Below are 18,242 nucleotides of genomic sequence, written 5' to 3'. Positions count from 1 at the left end.
ACACAATGAGATCACAACACAAACCTTCCGAAGTTTCCTTGAACTTCTCACTGCTTTTCTTCTTCCGCCACTTCCATGGTTTGAAGATCTTGCCAAGTGTAGAAAACTTGCCCTTGCGCTTTGTGGGAGGCGTGCTATCCGCCGTGCTACCCGCCTCTCCCCCCGTTGTGCTGCGGTGCTCCTGAACTTCATCATCTAAAACAGAAACCTCAGTTGATATATACTCAGTTATACTGAAGCAACAACAATTTTGTAAGGGAACAGCTTTTTTTAAATTAGATTTTTGGACATTTTTCAGTTTTTATTATAGAGAGACAGCGAAAGAGCAACAGGAAACCAAAGACAGGGAGAGACATGCAGCAAAGGTGATCTAGGCCGGGATTCAAACCTGAGGACCTTGAAAACCACATTTCTGTGACATTTAACCCCTTAACCCCTCAGCCATAAGCATCCAAAGGGGACAACTTTTAATTATGAATGAGCTCATCTGTTGCCTGTGAAATAAGCATCCTGTTCATTCTGACTGTTATTATGTTGAGCTGTTGGTTCTCGGGGAATAAATCCATTTTGGCAGGCTGACGCTCAAAGACTCCTCCACAGATTACACACAAGAGGAGAGGCCTCACTCATTCTCGCTGTCAAGTGGTCACATTCTTTGGCTGGATGGAGACTAGTACCTTATCAGTCTTTAAGGACAGACTGCCATCACAGTCATAAATGCTTTTAAACAGCAGCAACTATTTCAGGAACTTTTCCCATCATGGTACACCAAGGAAAGGAGCATCATTAAGCTTCTGAACTGCAGATGGTGGAGTTTAGTGGACTGGGGAGACACTAATCAGACACAAGCTTCCTGCAAACCACATGATGACTGGTTGCAAAGAGTAGAAGTAAAACAGCAGTAGGTTTATAGAACATACCGTATTTTCCGGAGTATAAGGCTGAATCTCAATTCTACCCCTCAGCCCTTCCCCTTACCCCTTCCCCTCTGTTTTGAGCGGGCATGAGAAACAGAGGGGTGTCTCAATTCTCTTTTTGGAGCTAGGCAGAGGGGTAGGCAGAGGGTTACAAACCCCTTTGAACAGAGTGAATCTGGATGCACACTCCATTTGGAGGGGTAGGAGGAGCTGTCTCCAAAGAAACAAACATGGCGCCGAAAGAGCCGCAAAAATGTAAGCAGCTTTCATTACAAATTACGCTGTTTAGAAAGTTAGAACTTGTCAAAAAACTTTACAGGCAATTGCATGTGACAGCAACGTGTATGCTGTTGGATGCATGTTGCATATATTGTCGTTCTGAAGAATATCGTAACTTCGCTCGTGCGCTGAGGCGTTATAATGCATATACACACAAATGCTACTATAAGACACTTTTATGTCTCACAATGGAGAAAATCATGATAAAAGATAAGAACGTTAATTTGTATGCTCATAAATCTTTGGATAATAGCGATTTCGGCTGTTGGATTTCACGGTCTGTAACGTGTGTATTTTGTAAACAAACAGAGCTCACTCGTCTCCTAATAAGCTCTCAGGTAGAAAATAAGGAGAAGTTTCACCAATGGGAGTAAGTTGGAAAATATATACACACACACATATATATGTGTAACACATAACCTGTCGTCCCAATAGACTGATATTATTTGTCAACGAAATTTCTAAAAGAAATAGGCCTGGATGCAAAAAATGGGAGAATTTGAAAAAGAAATATAAGGTTAACAGAACTAGATGCAGCCCATAACATACATACAGGTGCTGGTCATATAATTAGAATATCATGAAAAAGTTGTTTTATTTCAGTAATTCCATTCAAAAAGTGAAACTTGTATAATGTGTACATTCATTCTACACAGACTGATATATTTCAAGTATTTATTTCTTTTAATTACTAATTAATTAATTAATTAATTACTAACCAATCAATGATTAATCAATTAACAATATTAGTTATTACTATTATTGATTAATTATTATCACTATTATTAACACTAATTAATTATTAATACTATTAATTATTATTATAAATTACCAATTAATTAAATTAATTATTAATACCACAAAACTCTCTGACATGATTGCGATGCGTCGAAGAAATCTGCGACTCCTGTTTCTTTGCATTGATGCAGAAAGGTGAGAAAATAAAAAGAGCAAACAGGCTACTGCAAGTTGCGCTTTGGTTGCCATGTTGACAAACAGTGAAGACGGCAGTTTGAGACGGGCAGTTTTTTTTCCCCCTAAGGCGGAGTGGTGTCTCAATTCATAGGGCTAGAGGCATACCCCTTCCCCTTACCCCTTGTTTGAAAGGGGCAGGGGTAGGGGTAGGGCCAAGGGAAAGGGGAAGGGGTACAAAAGAGAATTGAGATTGGGCCTAAGTCACACCTGTTAAAAAAGGCCTCTTGAAGAGGAAAAACCCATATTTAAGTCACATTGGAGTATCTTTCTGTATTACCAGTCCATTCATTTGGGATTTTCGCACATTTCTTTAGTGTACTTCTTGTTACTGGCATTTCACTCTTAATATTGGAGTTTATTTTGTTTTGTGCTTTTATTTCTGTGAAAGTCCTACATAAATAGTTATTAGAATTAGGAGAGGTGATGGTCTAGTGGTTAAGCATTCGGCTTGAGACCAGAGGATCCTCTGTTCAAATCCCAGCCTGAATGAAAAATCACTAAGGGTCCTTGGGCAAGGTACTTAATCCTCTAGTTGCTCCCGGTGTGTAGTGGATGCCTTGCAAGGCCGCAGGAACACATCAGGGTGAATGTGAGGCACTGATGTGTAAAGCGCTTTCAGCGTCTGGTGTAGATGGAAAAGCGCTATATAAATGCAGTCCACCATTTTTACCATTTTAGAATTATTATTATGAACAACAAATACAAGATTTTTCAGTATATAAGTCGCACCTGAGTATAAGTTGCAGGGCCTCCCAAACTAGTAAAAAAAAAAACGTGACTTGTACTCCAGAAAATATGGCAAGTGTATTTCACAGAAAATAAAAAAATAACATAAAACTGGTCTTTTAACATACTGCAAGGTTCCTTGTAAATGAGACTTCAAATACTCATAGCCCCGGGGCCCATGTAATACCAGGTTTCAACACACATCTCTAATGCAAAGTACGCTGATGAAACATCAAACAAATAAAAGTATCACAATCATGGAAGTACCAAAGGCAAACCCAAAGACAAAGCAAACCACAAATCACTTGCTATAAATTTCTAATCTTTGTTACTGTGTAAACCAGGTAGCTGAGTGGCTAAGGAGCTGGCCTGACAATATACAGACGTGGGTTTGAATCCCACTCATGAAAATTTGTTACCAGACACGGATAATTATGCTACCTGTCTGTGTTCTTTGTTCAAGACACTTAATCTCAATTCTCTCAGTCCACCCAGCTATAAACTGGTATTGGCCTTGGCTGGGGAAGTAATCTGTGTTGGACTGGTGTCCCATCCAGGGGGTGTCATGGACTCTCATCCACTTGAAGGTACAGAATCCAGTGATAAGCAAAGAGGTTCAGGGCCAATGTTGTAATTACTTCTTCAATACTGTGATTTTTTTTTCCCTGCAAACTTGTACGTACTGTCAATCAATCAATCAATTTTTTTGATTGATTGATTGGCTTCATGGATAGATAAAGCTGGGTATCATCTGCGTAACAATGAAAATTTAAGCAATACCGTCTAATAATACTGCCTAAGGGAAGCATGTATAAAGTGAATAAAATTGGTCCTAGCACAGAACCTTGTGGAACTCCATAATTAACTTTAGTCTGTGAAGAAGATTCCCCATTTACATGAACAAATTGTAATCTATTAGACAAATATGATTCAAACCACTGCAGCGCAGTGCCTTTAATACCTATGGCATGCTCTAATCTCTGTAATAAAATTTTATGGTCAACAGTATCAAAAGCAGCACTGAGGTCTAACAGAATAAGCACAGAGATGAGTCCACTGTCCGAGGCCATAAGAAGATCATTTGTAACCTTCACTAATGCTGTTTCTGTACTATGATGAATTCTAAAACCTGACTGAAACTCTTCAAATAGACCATTCCTCTGCAGATGATCAGTTAGCTGTTTTACAACTACCCTTTCAAGAATTTTTGAGAGAAAAGGAAGGTTGGAGATTGGCCTATAATTAGCTAAGACAGCTGGGTCAAGTGATGGCTTTTTAAGTAATGGTTTAATTACTGCCACCTTAAAAGCCTGTGGTACATAGCCAACTAACAAAGATAGATTGATCATATTTAAGCTCGAAGCATTAAATAATGGTAGGGCTTCCTTGAGCAGCCTGGTAGGAATGGGGTCTAATAGACATGTTGATGGTTTGGATGAAGTAACTAATGAAAATAACTCAGACAGAACAATCGGAGAGAAAGAGTCTAACCAAATACCGGCATCACTGAAAGCAGCCAAAGATAACGATACGTCTTTGGGATGGTTATGAGTAATTTTTTCTCTAATAGTTAAAATTTTGTTAGCAAAGAAAGTCATGAAGTCATTACTAGTTAAAGTTAATGGAATACTCAGCTCAATAGAGCTCTGACTCTTTCTCAGCCTGGCTACAGTGCTGAAAAGAAACCTGGGGTTGTTCTTATTTTCTTCAATTAGTGATGAGTAGAAAGATGTCCTAGCTTTACGGAGGGCTTTTTTTATAGAGCAACAGACTCTTTTTCCAGGCTAAGTGAAGATCTTCTAAATTAGTGAGACGCCATTTCCTCTCCAACTTACGGGTTATCTGCTTTAAGCTACGAGTTTGTGAGTTATACCACGGAGTCAGGCACTTCTGATTTAAAGCTCTCTTTTTCAGAGGAGCTACAGCATCCAAAGTTGTCTTCAATGAGGATGTAAAACTATTGACGAGATACTCTATCTCACTTACAGAGTTTAGGTAGCTACTCTGCACTGTGTTGGTATATGGCATTAGAGAACATAAAGAAGGAATCATATCCTTAAACCTAGTTACAGCGCTTTCTGAAAGACTTCTAGTGTAATGAAACTTATTCCCCACTGCTGGGTAGTCCATCAGAGTAAATGTAAATGTTATTAAGAAATGATCAGACAGAAGGGAGTTTACTGTATGTGTAGAAGATATTTGCTTTTCTAATATTGCAAATTAATTAAATGAGCAAGTTCCCAGTGTATTGTTGGCAGGCTTTCATATTTAATAAGTGACACAAAAGTAAGGCAGTTGCTACTGCAAAAGTCAAAGATGATATGAATATTTTCCTTACTGGTTTAACAATATTGAGGCATATTTAGTTTTGTACCTTTGCATTTCAATGTGTATCCTATTCATTTTTAATCAAACTGATCATATCACCCAGCGATCTGATCCAGGATAAACGGTTGAAGATGAGTGAGTGAGTGAGTGAGTGAAGATATCACTTGGATGAGTGGTGCAACATCTAGAAGACCAACAACACATGAGTCCAGTTGTGCATAATAAACCTCTACACTTCATCTACATGTCATGCAAAGGCTTCTGCTGGCAAAAAAGGTCACAATTTTTTCAACTTATGATGACACTAATTTTGACAGCTTTATAAAATATGTTGTAATGCATTGTAATTTCTGTAAAGCATACTGAATTGCATTTATGTTAGAATGGGACTATGTAAATAAGCCTGCTTATTCCCCATTGGTATTATTGTAATTGGATCCAGTTCCAGCCTTTGAAACAGCAGATCACTTTATTTTGTTGGAGACAATTTAAAAGAATTTGGTTAGTTATGTTTAGGTGTCACAGGTTACATTTCTGGTGTTTTATTCTGGTCTCTGCTTTGCTAGATTTTGTGTTTCCTCTTTGTAAAATCATGTAGAGTCTTCATGATCTCTAATGCTTTTCTCTCAGTGTTGGGCTTTCTCCCACACTCTTATTCTGATATCCACTCTGTGTAGCCTAACTTCCTGCTTCTGGTCTTCCAGTTTCACAAATCAAAATCAAATCAAATCAATTTTATTTATATAGCGCCAAATCACAACAAACAGTTGCACCAAGGCGCTTTATATTGTAAGGCAAGGCCATACAATAATTACGTAAAAACCCCAACGGTCAAAACGACCCCCTGTGAGCAAGCACTTGGCGACAGTGGGAAGGAAAAACTCCCTTTTAACAGGAAGAAACCTCCAGCAGAACCAGGCTCAGGGAGGGGCAGTCCTCTGCTGGGACTGGTTGGGGCTGAGGGAGAGAACCAGGAAAAAGACATGCTGTGGAGGGGAGCAGAGATCAATCACTAAAGATTAAATGCAGAGTGGTGCATACAGAGCAAAAAGAGAAAGAAACACTCAGTGCATCATGGGAACCCCCCAGCAGTCTAAGTCTATAGCAGCATAACTAAGGGATGGTTCAGCCCTAACTATAAGCTTTAGCAAAAAGGAACGTTTTAAGCCTAATCTTAAAAGTAGAGAGGGTGTCTGTCTCCCTGATCTGAATTGGGAGCTGGTTCCACAGGAGAGGAGCCTGAAAGCTGAAGGCTCTGCCTCCCATTCTACTCTTACAAACCCTAGGAACTACAAGTAAGCCTGCAGTCTGAGAGCGAAGCGCTCTATTGGGGGGATATGGTACTATGAGGTCCCTAAGATAAGATGGGACCTGATTATTCAAAACATTATAAGTAAGAAGAAGAATTTTAAATTCTATTCTAGAATTAACAGGAAGCCAATGAAGAGAGGCCAATATGGGTGAGATATGCTCTCTCCTTCTAGTCCCCGTTAGTACTCTAGCTGCAGCATTTTGAATTAACTGAAGGCTTTTCAGGGAACTTTTAGGACAACCTGATAATAATGAATTACAATAGTCCAGCCTAGAGGAAATAAATGCATGAATTAGTTTTTCAGCATCACTCTGAGACAAGACCTTTCTAATTTTAGAGATACTGCGTAAATGCAAAAAAGCAGTCCTACATATTTGTTTAATATGCGCATTGAATGACATATCCTGATCAAAAATGACTCCAAGATTTCTCACAGTATTACTGGAGGTCAGGGTAATGCCATCCAGAGTAAGGATCTGGTTAGACACCATGTTTCTAAGATTTGTGGGGCCAAGTACAATAACTTCAGTTTTATCTGAGTTTAAAAGCAGGAAATTAGAGGTCATCCATGTCTTTATGTCTGTAAGACAATCCTGCAGTTTAGCTAATTGGTGTGTGTCCTCTGGCTTCATGGATAGATAAAGCTGGGTATCATCTGCGTAACAATGAAAATTTAAGCAATGCCGTCTAATAATACTGCCTAAGGGAAGCATGTATAAAGTGAATAAAATTGGTCCTAGCACAGAACCTTGTGGAACTCCATAATTAACCTTAGTCTGTGAAGAAGATTCCCCATTTACATGAACAAATTGTAATCTATTAGATAAATATGATTCAAACCACCGCAGCGCAGTGCCTTTAATACCTATGGCATGCGCTAATCTCTGTAATAAAATTTTATGGTCAACAGTATCAAAAGCAGCACTGAGGTCTAACAGAACAAGCACAGAGATGAGTCCACTGTCTGAGGCCATAAGAAGATTTTTGTAACCTTCACTAATGCTGTTTCTGTACTATGATGAATTCTAAAACCTGACTGAAACTCTTCAAATAGACCATTCCTCTGCAGATGATCAGTTAGCTGTTTTACAACTACCCTTTCAAGAATTTTTGAGAGAAAAGGAAGGTTGGAGATTGGCCTATAATTAGCTAAGATAGCTGGGTCAAGTGATGGCTTTTTAAGTAATGGTTTAATTACTGCCACCTTAAAAGCCTGTGGTACATAGCCAACTAATAAAGATAGATTGATCATATTTAAGATCGAATCATTAAATAATGGTAGGGCTTCCTTGAGCAGCCTGGTAGGAATGGGGTCTAATAGACATGTTGATGGTTTGGATGAAGTAACTAATGAAAATAACTCAGACAGAACAATCGGAGAGAAAGAGTCTAACCAAATACCGGCATCACTGAAAGCAGCCAAAGATAACGATACGTCTTTGGGATGGTTATGAGTAATTTTTTCTCTAATAGTTAAAATTTTATTAGCAAAGAAAGTCATGAAGTCATTACTAGTTAAAGTTAAAGGAATATTCGGCTCAATACTTGGCTCACAGATCTCTGCACTTCCATGTCTTTTGTTTACTGGTCTTTATAACGGCTGTTAGAGGGTTCCTTCATTGCATGCTCTTTTGACCTACGCATGTTCTTACATGTTTACCGATTTTTTCCTGTTGTTCCTGGTTTTAGTTGCCTACAATCTTTGCTAATCATGCTCTGAGCCTCTACCCGTATTTATAGATTACCAGTGGTGGGAGTAAGTCACTGTCAGGTCATTCTCATGTCATCAATCTGCAAGTCCCAAGTCAAGTCTCAAGACAGCTGTCAAACACTTGGTGGTCATTATGGCTGATTATGTCATTATGTCTGATTCATGACTTGAGAGTGACTTGATGGTGACTTACTCCCACCTCTGTGGATTACTCTGAAAACTGTTGCCAACTGGACTGAACATCCATGTTCCTGACTCATACCAGTATAAGCGACCAAAAGAACTGTGTACTGTACCAAAGACTGTTGAACTGTTAGTCGGCACTGTGACATAGTCACTGCTACTAGTTCAATAACCCAGTTTTGTTGTGGTTGTCTGCATTGGGGTTCTCACTTAGAGTCTTTACAGTTGGGTACTATCATGAATGAGATTTTGGTTATCAGGTTGAATGCAACATATAATTTCAATTTCAATTTATTGTCCTTTATATAACGCCAAATCACAACAGAGTTGCCTCAAGGCGCTTCACACAGGTAAGGTCTAACCTTACCAACCCCCAGAGCAACAGTGGTAAGGAAAAACTCCCTCTGAGGAAGAAACCTCAAGCAGACCAGACTCAAAGGGGTGACCCTCTGTTTGGGCCATGCTACAAACATAAATTACAGAAATAATTCACAGAACAATTCACGGACGAATATACAAGAATTGCTGTTGGTGCACAGGACAGGAGGGTGGCCAACACAAACACAACTCCCATCTCTGGATGGAGCTGCACCTTAAACAGAGAAAAAACAGAATCAAGCATCAGAAAGACAAAAAATACTGTATAATTTGCCAGCATTAATCAACAAGAAAAACAGAAGAAATACTAAGGTGATCGCTGGCCGCTAGCCCTAAGCTTCACTAAAAGACCCAGAATTTAGGTGAAGTTGAGGCTCCAATTACTAATAACATGAATTAAAAGAGTAAAAAGTGTAAAACAAAACTGTACCTGTATGCTACCCATATGAAAGGGAAAATAAGTGCGTCTTAAGTCTGGACTTGAAAGTTTCCACAAAATCTGATTGTTTTATTGATGCAGGGAGACCATTCCAGTGAAGAGACACCAAAATAGGTGTAATGTGGTCAAACTTTCTGCTTCGTGTCAAAAGTCTGGCTGCAGCATCCTGAACCAATTGGAGAGCCCTAATACTAGACTGCGGTAAACCAGAAAATAGAACATTGCAGTAGTCCAATCTAGAAGAGATGAACGCATGGATCAGGGTCTCAGCATCAGCCATAGACGGGATGGGACGAATCTTCGCTATATTTCGCAGGTGGAAGAAAGCAGTTCTAGTAATATTTCTAATATGGAGGCCAAAGGACAACGAAGAATCAAAAATTACCCCAAGGTTCCTCACTTTGTCAGTGTGATGTATGACACACAAGCCTAGGCTGAGTGTTAACTGGTCAAATTGATGCCGATGTCTCACTGGACCAAGAACCATCATTTCAGTCTTTTCAGAGTTTAAAAGTAGGAAGTTTCTAGACATACAACTTCTCACTGCTGCAAGGCAATCTTCTAAGGATTTTATGTGAAGGAGATTACCAGCAGTTATCGGCATATATAACTGAGTATCATTTGCACAGCAGTGAAAGGTAATCCCAAAACGCTGCAATATGTGCCCAAGGGGTGCTATATAAAGGGAGAAAAGCAGGGGCATTAGACAGACCCCTGCGGAACCCCAAATTTCATGTCACTAAGGTTAGAGGTAGTGTTACTGTACAAAACACAGTGAGAACGACTGGTCAAGTATGACGTCAGCCATGCAAGGGCACTCCCAGTAATCCCAAAATGATTTTCCAGCCTATCAAGTAGAATATGATGATCCACTGTATCAAATGCAGCACTGAGATCTAACAGCAGCAGAACCGTAGTGGTGTCCGAATCCATTGTAAACAGAAGATCATTCACCACTTTAGTGGGAGCCGTCTCTGTGGAATGATATTTTCTAAAAGCAGACTGTAGTGGCTCAAAGAGATTATTCTCAGTAAGATAGTCTATGAGCTGCCGTGACACCACTTTTGCCAGAATTTTAGAGCAAAATGATAGATTTGATATCGGCCAATAGATTTTCTATACACTAGGGTCAAGATTAGGTTTTTTAAGTAATGGTTTAATCACTGCAGATTTGAAACGTTTAGGAACAGATCCAGAAGTTAAAGAAAGATTAATAATTTCCAGCACAATTGGCCCAAGAGTGGGCCACAGGTCCTTAAACAGTTTTGTTGGTACAGGATCAAATAAACAGGTTGTGCTTTTTGTTGATGTTATGAGTTTCGTCAGCATGTCTAGAGAGATACTATCAAATTCTGTAAATCTAGGTAATACCTCAGTAGTGGCACCCACCTCAATAGCAGGGTGTAGTGGCTGGGTTAAGGCATGTTGGGATATGTTCAACCTAATGTCATCTATTTTCTTCTCAAAGTAATCTAGGAAATCTTGTGCTGTAAAAGGAGAGCGAGCTACAGGTGGTTGTCCATGAATAAGTGTTGCCACCATGTCGAACAAGAACTTTGAGTTATGCTTGTTTTTGTTGATCAAATCAGAGTAATAGGTCCGCTTTGTAACCAATAATGCATGCTTACAGTCTAAGATAGCATCACGCCACGCAAGGTGGAATACTTCTAATTTTGAACGACACCATTTCCATTCTAGACCTCATGCTTTATGCTTGAGGTCACGCAGGTAATCACTGAACCAAGATGACTGCGATTTGGGGGAGCACGGTTTCAACACAGGTGGTGCAATCATGTCAACTTTAGTTTTGAGCACTGAGTTTAAACTATCCACAAGTCTGTCTACTGACTGGGCATTTGTCAGAAGTGAGGCTAAGACATCAGGCAGTCTAGCTTCTAGTTCAGTATTAGTTGAGGAGTTGATGCATCGCTGCAGTGATAAATAAGGTTGTTGTTCCACTAAACACGGCAGCGAAACTGTAAAATTAATAAGTGAGTGATCACAGACCACTGATGTAAGAGGCATGATGTCAATATTCGTGACAGCAATACCACGTGCGAGAACCAGATCCAGGGTATTTCCACTAATGTGCGTCGAATCCCGAATGCATTGCCAAAATCCTAATGCATCCACAATTTCCATAAATGATTTGCAGAGGGGATCAGAAGGCTTATTTATATGAACGTTAAAGTCACCAATGATCAGAATGTTATCTGCTCTAGTTGACAAGTTAGAGATGAACGCACCAAATTCATCTAAGAATTCAGAATATGGGCCAGGAGGCCTATATACAGTGACAAAGTAATACGGCTGATTTTTATTCTTCTGACCTTGGCAATGCGTAATATCCTGTGCGGAGCGGAGAATCAGATGCTCAAACGAGTTATATTTGTGACCCCCAACAGCTAATAAGCTAAACCTAGATTTATAAATAAGAGCAACACCCCCGCCTTGCTTCGCATCACGAGGGACGTGACTAAATGTATATGCTGGTGGGCAGGCTTCATTTAAGGGGAGGAGAACATTTTTTTTTTCTTACAACACTACATCAGAATTTTCTACAATGATATATGGGGTACCTCAAGGTTCAGTTCTAGGGCCACTGTCATTCTCTCTTCATGGAGCACATCTCAGTCAGATTATAGATGGCTATATAATTATCTTCACTGCTTTACCAATGAGCTGTAGATGTCCATGCCTGTTTATGTAGTAATGCAATGTCTCCCAGTTTGTAAAACTACAAACTTGTCTGGTTGCAGTGAAAATTGTGATGTGTTCTAATTTCCTTCTATTGAACTCAGAAGACTGAAATAAATGTTGTTAGCCCCACGAGACAGAAACATATTTATGAATAATTAACATGGTTACTGATTAGCAGGGGTAGTGGCCAAGTTGTTAGTGCGCTTTGTTTCAGTGTGGAAAGTTCCCGGTTCAAACCCCACCCCTGCCACATTTCTCCATGTAATGTGGAGTTGCATCAGAAGGGCATCGGGCATAAAACTTGTGCCAAATCAACATCTTATTAGTTTAGAGAAAATATTTACATATTTTTTAATTTCAGAAATTACTACTATACAGTAATAATCCCAACATTCATCATACTTTAAGCACAGTGCAAATCTAACAAGAGAATTTGCAACAGAAACCATGTAACGGGTTAAGGCCGTCCTAAATTAGGTCTGAACTCCAGGTGCAAAAGAAGCTGTGCATGCCGTCACACAGTAGCAGAGACATAACCAACCTTCATACACTCATGTCACCAACAGTCAGGATTTAAAACCTTTTAAAAACCACTTATCACTACAAGATGTCATTAAGGCCATTATATGGCATTTTGCAGTCATGGTTACATATTCTGTACAAGGTGACTGACAAGCTGAGTGGGAAGGTACTGAGCTCAGGAGAGAATTTAAAATGGTTACTCTTCCTGCAGCTGCTCTATTCAAACGACACAGTATTTACCAGTGGAGACAGAAAACCATTTCTGGAATGATATGATGCCCCACAAACAAAACAGCCTCACGGCCCGACTCCCGAAACACTGTGCTCCGAACGCAATGCACGCAATTATAAAGTAAAACTCATACAGATCAGAAAACATAATTAATAATATAGTTCCTTTGAGGATATAATTTTCTTCACAGAATCAGCATCAGCTATGACCTCTGGAATGTGGCAGTAATTCAGTATCTGGCTGCAGGACATTTCAGCACAGTGGATGTTTGCTGACACAGTTCAAACCAGATTTTGCAGCTTAAGGACAGATTCTTAAAGCTCTATACCACACAGCCACGTCTTGCTGCTGGCACAGTAAAATTTGATCTGAATTCTCACACACACACACACACACTAGACAACTAACCAGGGCACGGTTTCATAAAGTCTGATCTTGTTTAGTCGAATAAACTCAGTTGACTAATTTTTTTACATTAGTCCTTGCACAAAGAGCTTAGTTGGCTAAAGTTTTACATTACCTGACTAAAGTTTTTAGTTTGGTACAGAGGAGGCTAATCTTATTTTAGTCCACAAAACCTCAGCGTCTTACCTCAAAAAATGGCAGCTATCATGTACCACCACTTGATGGAACAGTCAACAGCACCTCTACATCACTCGAATTCCTCCAAAAGGAGAGCTTCCTTCGCTTTTGACCATGGTTGCAGTAGACAACAACTGTCATGATGTGTTTGTGACAGTTCTCACATTAGCCACCGGGCGTGGCTGTTACGCTGAACAGCGTTGTGTGCACAAAAAGGCTTGACAGAAGTGTAGAAGAATAAACTGAAGAGTGAAACTGCTAGGCTAAGTGCTAAGCACGTCATTCTGCAGTTAGTATGTGTCCGTAAACGTTAATAAAGCCAGTTAACAAAACAAACGCTGGATAGTTCCAACCCAGTCTCACAGCAAGTCGTAATTCAGCAGCACGAAATATACATTAATCCAGTGATTTTCAACCTTTTTTGAGCCGCGGCACCCTTTTTATATTTACAGAATCCTGCGGCACACCACTGTCATGTGTCACGCACCACTAACTCATGTCTCTACACGGTGCATTAGTAACACGTGCGGTACAGATATGACGTAACATAGTATACTATAGTCATGGAGCTGTATATAAGAACTAGAGAGCGCAGTTCCAATGCTGCACACTAAACGAAAATGTCCCTTCATGGCCAGCGACATGACGTCTCATAACCGGGCAAAATATTGACGAAGTACCCGGATGTTAATGCATTTTCAATGGAGATTCGCGACTGAACACACTCAGAAAAATGCTCGCAAAATACGTGTTAAAATGCCATTTTGTCCTGGATATCGAGCCAGTAAAATTAAATTACATTAAATTATGTCAGGAAAGTATTAAACTTACTCTGACACACACACATTCCCAAATATTAGTGTTGAAAGTTACACCGATCTGCGCTGTTAAGCTACGCTGCTAGGCTGAGCTGCAGCTGCTGTTCAACGCAGCGCGGCTCCTAAAACCATCACAATACATTTATATACATATTATATTTTTACACAATTATCCTTTATTGACCGAGTTTCATTCATGAAGTCAGCGGTGTGTGTGCGCACATCTCTGTGTGTGCGGCAGCACAGCGCGGGTCATTAATCTCATTATTTTAAGGTGCAAAAAAAAAAAAAAAAACTCCCCAGTCTTGTCGAACAATTTTTAGTCACTAACGACAAGAATTTTAACTAGACATTGGTCTAGCAGTGGAAAATATCAACTAGACATAAGTGAAATTAATGATCCGTGTCATCGGACGACACAGGTACGGCAGGAGACATACAGCTGTTTATCATCCAAATATGACGGACAAAGTGACAAGAAGAACCAAACCCACTTACTTATGGAAGGAAATATTGTCTCCCTTGTTCCTCCGTTTGTGACTTTGCCAACATGCGCAGCTTTCCGGCATATTCCACCTGTTTCTTGACGAGACTAAGTGAACTTCTATGCACACAAATCACTAACTTGCCCGGAATTAAAATGGCGATCACGCCTCCTTGTCGGCACACGGCTCAGCGCTACTGCGCGCTTTGCTGCCATCTACTGGAATAAAAGAGCATTACACCATCTGCCACACTATTACAGCACATACACCCGATAATGGTGATATTTGATAATTGCCCACGGCACCCCTGACGATCGATCATGGCACCCTAGGGTGCCGCGGCACCCCGGTTGAGAATCACTGCATTAATCTATTGGTTCGTGGTAGTGTTATTAATGGTAAGTTAAATTTTTTTTTGACTCATTTCATGACAGGAGCATGAAAAAAAAAACGTGAGACTGGGCTGATAGTTCATGACGACCAATCTGGAAGTAAACAAAACTGTCGCACATTGGAGCTGTCTCTTGGCAACAGCACGTGCGAGGCCATTATTCCTGTGAAAAATGTCGCCTAACGTAACACGGCCAATCCACAAGTATAGCCGTTGATGTGAAACAGTGATTAGACAGATAATGTTGGACAACTAACTGTAGTCGACTAAAGGTGCCTTGACACTTGCACAAATTTGATCCACGCACTTGCACGCACTCTGCCGTGCAGGAGAGTAAACTCGTTGCAAGCTGTTGTGATCTTTGCATGGTTTTGTGCAAGTGCGCAAAGAAAATTTTGAAATGGTCAAAATGTCTGTCACGCATTAATTATGTGAACTTCACGTGAACACTGTGCAAACAATTAAAAACACTGCATATGAGTGCGAGTGACTGAGTCAGCACACTGCATCACTGTGCAGCTCATCTGAACGGTTCTAAAGAGATGTTAAATCTACCATAATTTTACAGATATTCATAAGAAGGAATGAACATGCAACTGTTTTACCAAGCCATTACAATATAAATATTACCTTTTAGATGGTTCCAAATGCGTTCTCCACCTCACAAAGCGCAGGAGAGACAGAGAGAGAGAGAGAGAGAGAGAGACAAAAGCAGCAACTGTAACAGTCCTCTGTGATTCCGAAAGTGATCAGAGGTGTTTTCAACACCTCAACTCTAAGGGAAAATTATTAATCCGCTATGAAATAATTATTTTATATATGCAGTGTCCAGTGCACAAAGCGCCACATCCAGCTGAGAACACAGCGGGTGACATTGTCACAACAAAGTGTGTGACAGCGTGGAGCCAAAATATGTGCAATGTCAAGGAACCTTAAGTAATTTTAGTCGACTGAAAGATCAGACTGCTTTATGAAACTGGGCCCAGCCATAAAGCCTACAGAATAAAAATGACCCAAACGCACTCTTAATAATTAAAAATGTATTGTTATTAAAGCTTCAGAAATTAATACATCTACCTGAGAGGGGGGTGCTCAGTGTCCAGCTTCCACGGTGGCGGGACTTGAAACAGCATGCCATGGAGAAGTACGGAGACTTCACTGATCCCAAAAGTCTACTATCCTTTACTGTATATATCCAAAAGTCAAATCAGAGACAGAAACACCACAACATCAAGTTACAGTACAAGAAACAGTTTCAAAAGTACAATGCAGATGCGTCAGATTCAAGGGACATATATCCGCACCGTGGAAATCCAGCTTATATTGGCGAAGTAGAAATGTGACAATTCGGATCAGCTGCCATAACATCCAGATTAAGCATTGCTTCAGGCAGCTCCCTCTGATCCAGAACTGAGGTTTTCACACAGCAGGCTGTTGTGTCAGAGTCACCTCTGACACTGTGGCTCAGCTGAAACCAGTGAAGCAGGATAAGAGCAGGCTGTGCCAGGGGTATACACACTCCAAAGCATCGCAGAGAGGATGACCACCGAGGACTCAGCACATGCAGCAAACTCCGCTTGAAAAAGAAGACTGACCTTTTTTTCTGGACACATTAGCCAGTGACCCAAAAAAGGCAGGAAAAAAGAAGAAGTGAGGATCGATGAGAAAGTATTCCTCACAGAAACAGAAAACGTTTCCAGCGCACTGTTTTCAACAGCAGTGATACTTCTGGTTTTCCAAAAAAAAAAAAAAAAAAAAAGAGTGAAAAGGTATACAAGTTATTTGGAGGGGATCTGGAAACACAGGGAGGAAACGGCACTCCACCCTCATTCTGTGACCGAGAACAAAGACAACCTCTTCCCCTCACACTCCAAACAGTCCACGGTACTATTCATAGAAAACATACTGTAACAGTGAACCGTGCAGTGACACCAGCAAGCCAATTAAAGCTGGGACTCTGAAGATATTCCACTGCAAAGCATAGCTCCAAATGGAAAAGAACAGAACCAGAATTCTCCTAGTCATTCTCAGCAATCAGGAACTTTGCCAAGATGAGGCAAAACAGCCAAAAACAGGGGTGAGTGACTGCGTGTGTGTGTTTTTCTGACGTGCCCCTGTCCTGAAGCCACACCTCCCACCATGGAGATCATCTCCCAAAAGGCCAGATTTCCTGCTAACCTCATGATTCACTAATTCATGTGTGTAAAAGAAGAGTGTTGTTTTAAAGCACCCTGAACTTCAGCCAATCTGCCGAGAAAAGCATCCTGATTACTTGCGTAAGAGCCAGATTCTGCCGGTTACAACGATGGGGAAACACTGCCATCCTCATTATAACCCAAACGCTTGCCAAAGCAGATTATGAAATTTAATCGACTTAACTGGCAACACAAAGAGGTAAAAATCATGGTAATTGCTTTGTGTGAAATCTTTTTTTTTTTAAAACATCCAGTCATATAACACAAATTGGACAACCAGGTGTAAAATAAATACGAAAAGAATATGTGAACTTAAATTACTCCCGCTGTCGTAGCTTTTTTCAGTGTGGTGGTGTTAATGTCATTGTGTGTCGCGTGTGAGGGATCAGCTGCATCAGTGTCACAACAGCAGCCCAGAAACTGACGCAGCAGCTTTTAGTGCTTATTTCAGCTTGATGAGTCTTTGCAGTTTCAGTTTAATCAGCCACAGACTGGCTTCAGTGTGTGCACGGAACCTTTCCTTGGCATTTTCAGTTCACTTTATTTAAACAGCGCCAAATCGCAAGTCACCTCAAACAAAGCGACACACACGAGTAAAGTGTGTTCTTTCCAAACCCGAGGAGCAAGTACATTGTGAGTACAAAGAAACTCCCTCAACCGTTTTTGTTTACAGGATAAAACCTCAAGCATACCAGACTCAGTGGGGTGGCCATCTGCTATGACCGTACTAACAACACAAAAACAAAAGGCACAGCAAATATTTGACAGACCATGCAATAACCAAAAAAATAAATACTTTTTTTTTAAAATGCTGCAACTAAACATCCATGTGAGTCATTGTTAGCAATGATGGGATAACTAAATATACAAGGTACAGATCAGAAGCCCAGAGAAACAGGCTGGGATAGTGACTCAGGGTCACACCAGTCACCAAGTTAGGATAGTTCCCAAAGTCCACTCTGAAACAACAGATCCCCTAATTTGTCCACAGGATGCACAATCACTCAGCAAGAAAGTTCCTCTGAACTAAGGTTTCTATTTTCATGACTTGTAAACATACAATAATTAA

At 40.3% G+C, this 18,242-nt stretch overlaps 1 protein-coding gene across 4 annotated transcripts in view; it reads right to left on the bottom strand.

Annotated features, from left to right (window-relative positions):
• The window catches only part of phactr4b (phosphatase and actin regulator 4b), an 89,694-nt gene that overhangs the window by 40,739 nt on the left and 30,713 nt on the right, over positions 1-18,242 (bottom strand). For 2 of the 4 annotated variants that reach the window (XM_034175147.1, XM_034175145.1), the window contains one exon: positions 25-195. In XM_034175147.1, the coding sequence (XP_034031038.1) occupies positions 25-195 (171 nt within the window). Of the gene's footprint in view, positions 1-24; positions 196-16,055; positions 16,164-16,282; positions 16,663-18,242 lie in introns of those variants that run through there. The other 2 variants (XM_034175144.1, XM_034175146.1) reach the window with 2 other exon arrangements.

Source organism: Thalassophryne amazonica, chromosome 7 (assembly GCF_902500255.1).
Source record: "Thalassophryne amazonica chromosome 7, fThaAma1.1, whole genome shotgun sequence".
NCBI lineage: Eukaryota > Metazoa > Chordata > Actinopteri > Batrachoidiformes > Batrachoididae > Thalassophryne > Thalassophryne amazonica.
The sequence above is the reverse complement of the archived record's forward strand: the minus strand, read 5'-3'. Positions and strand labels throughout refer to the sequence as shown.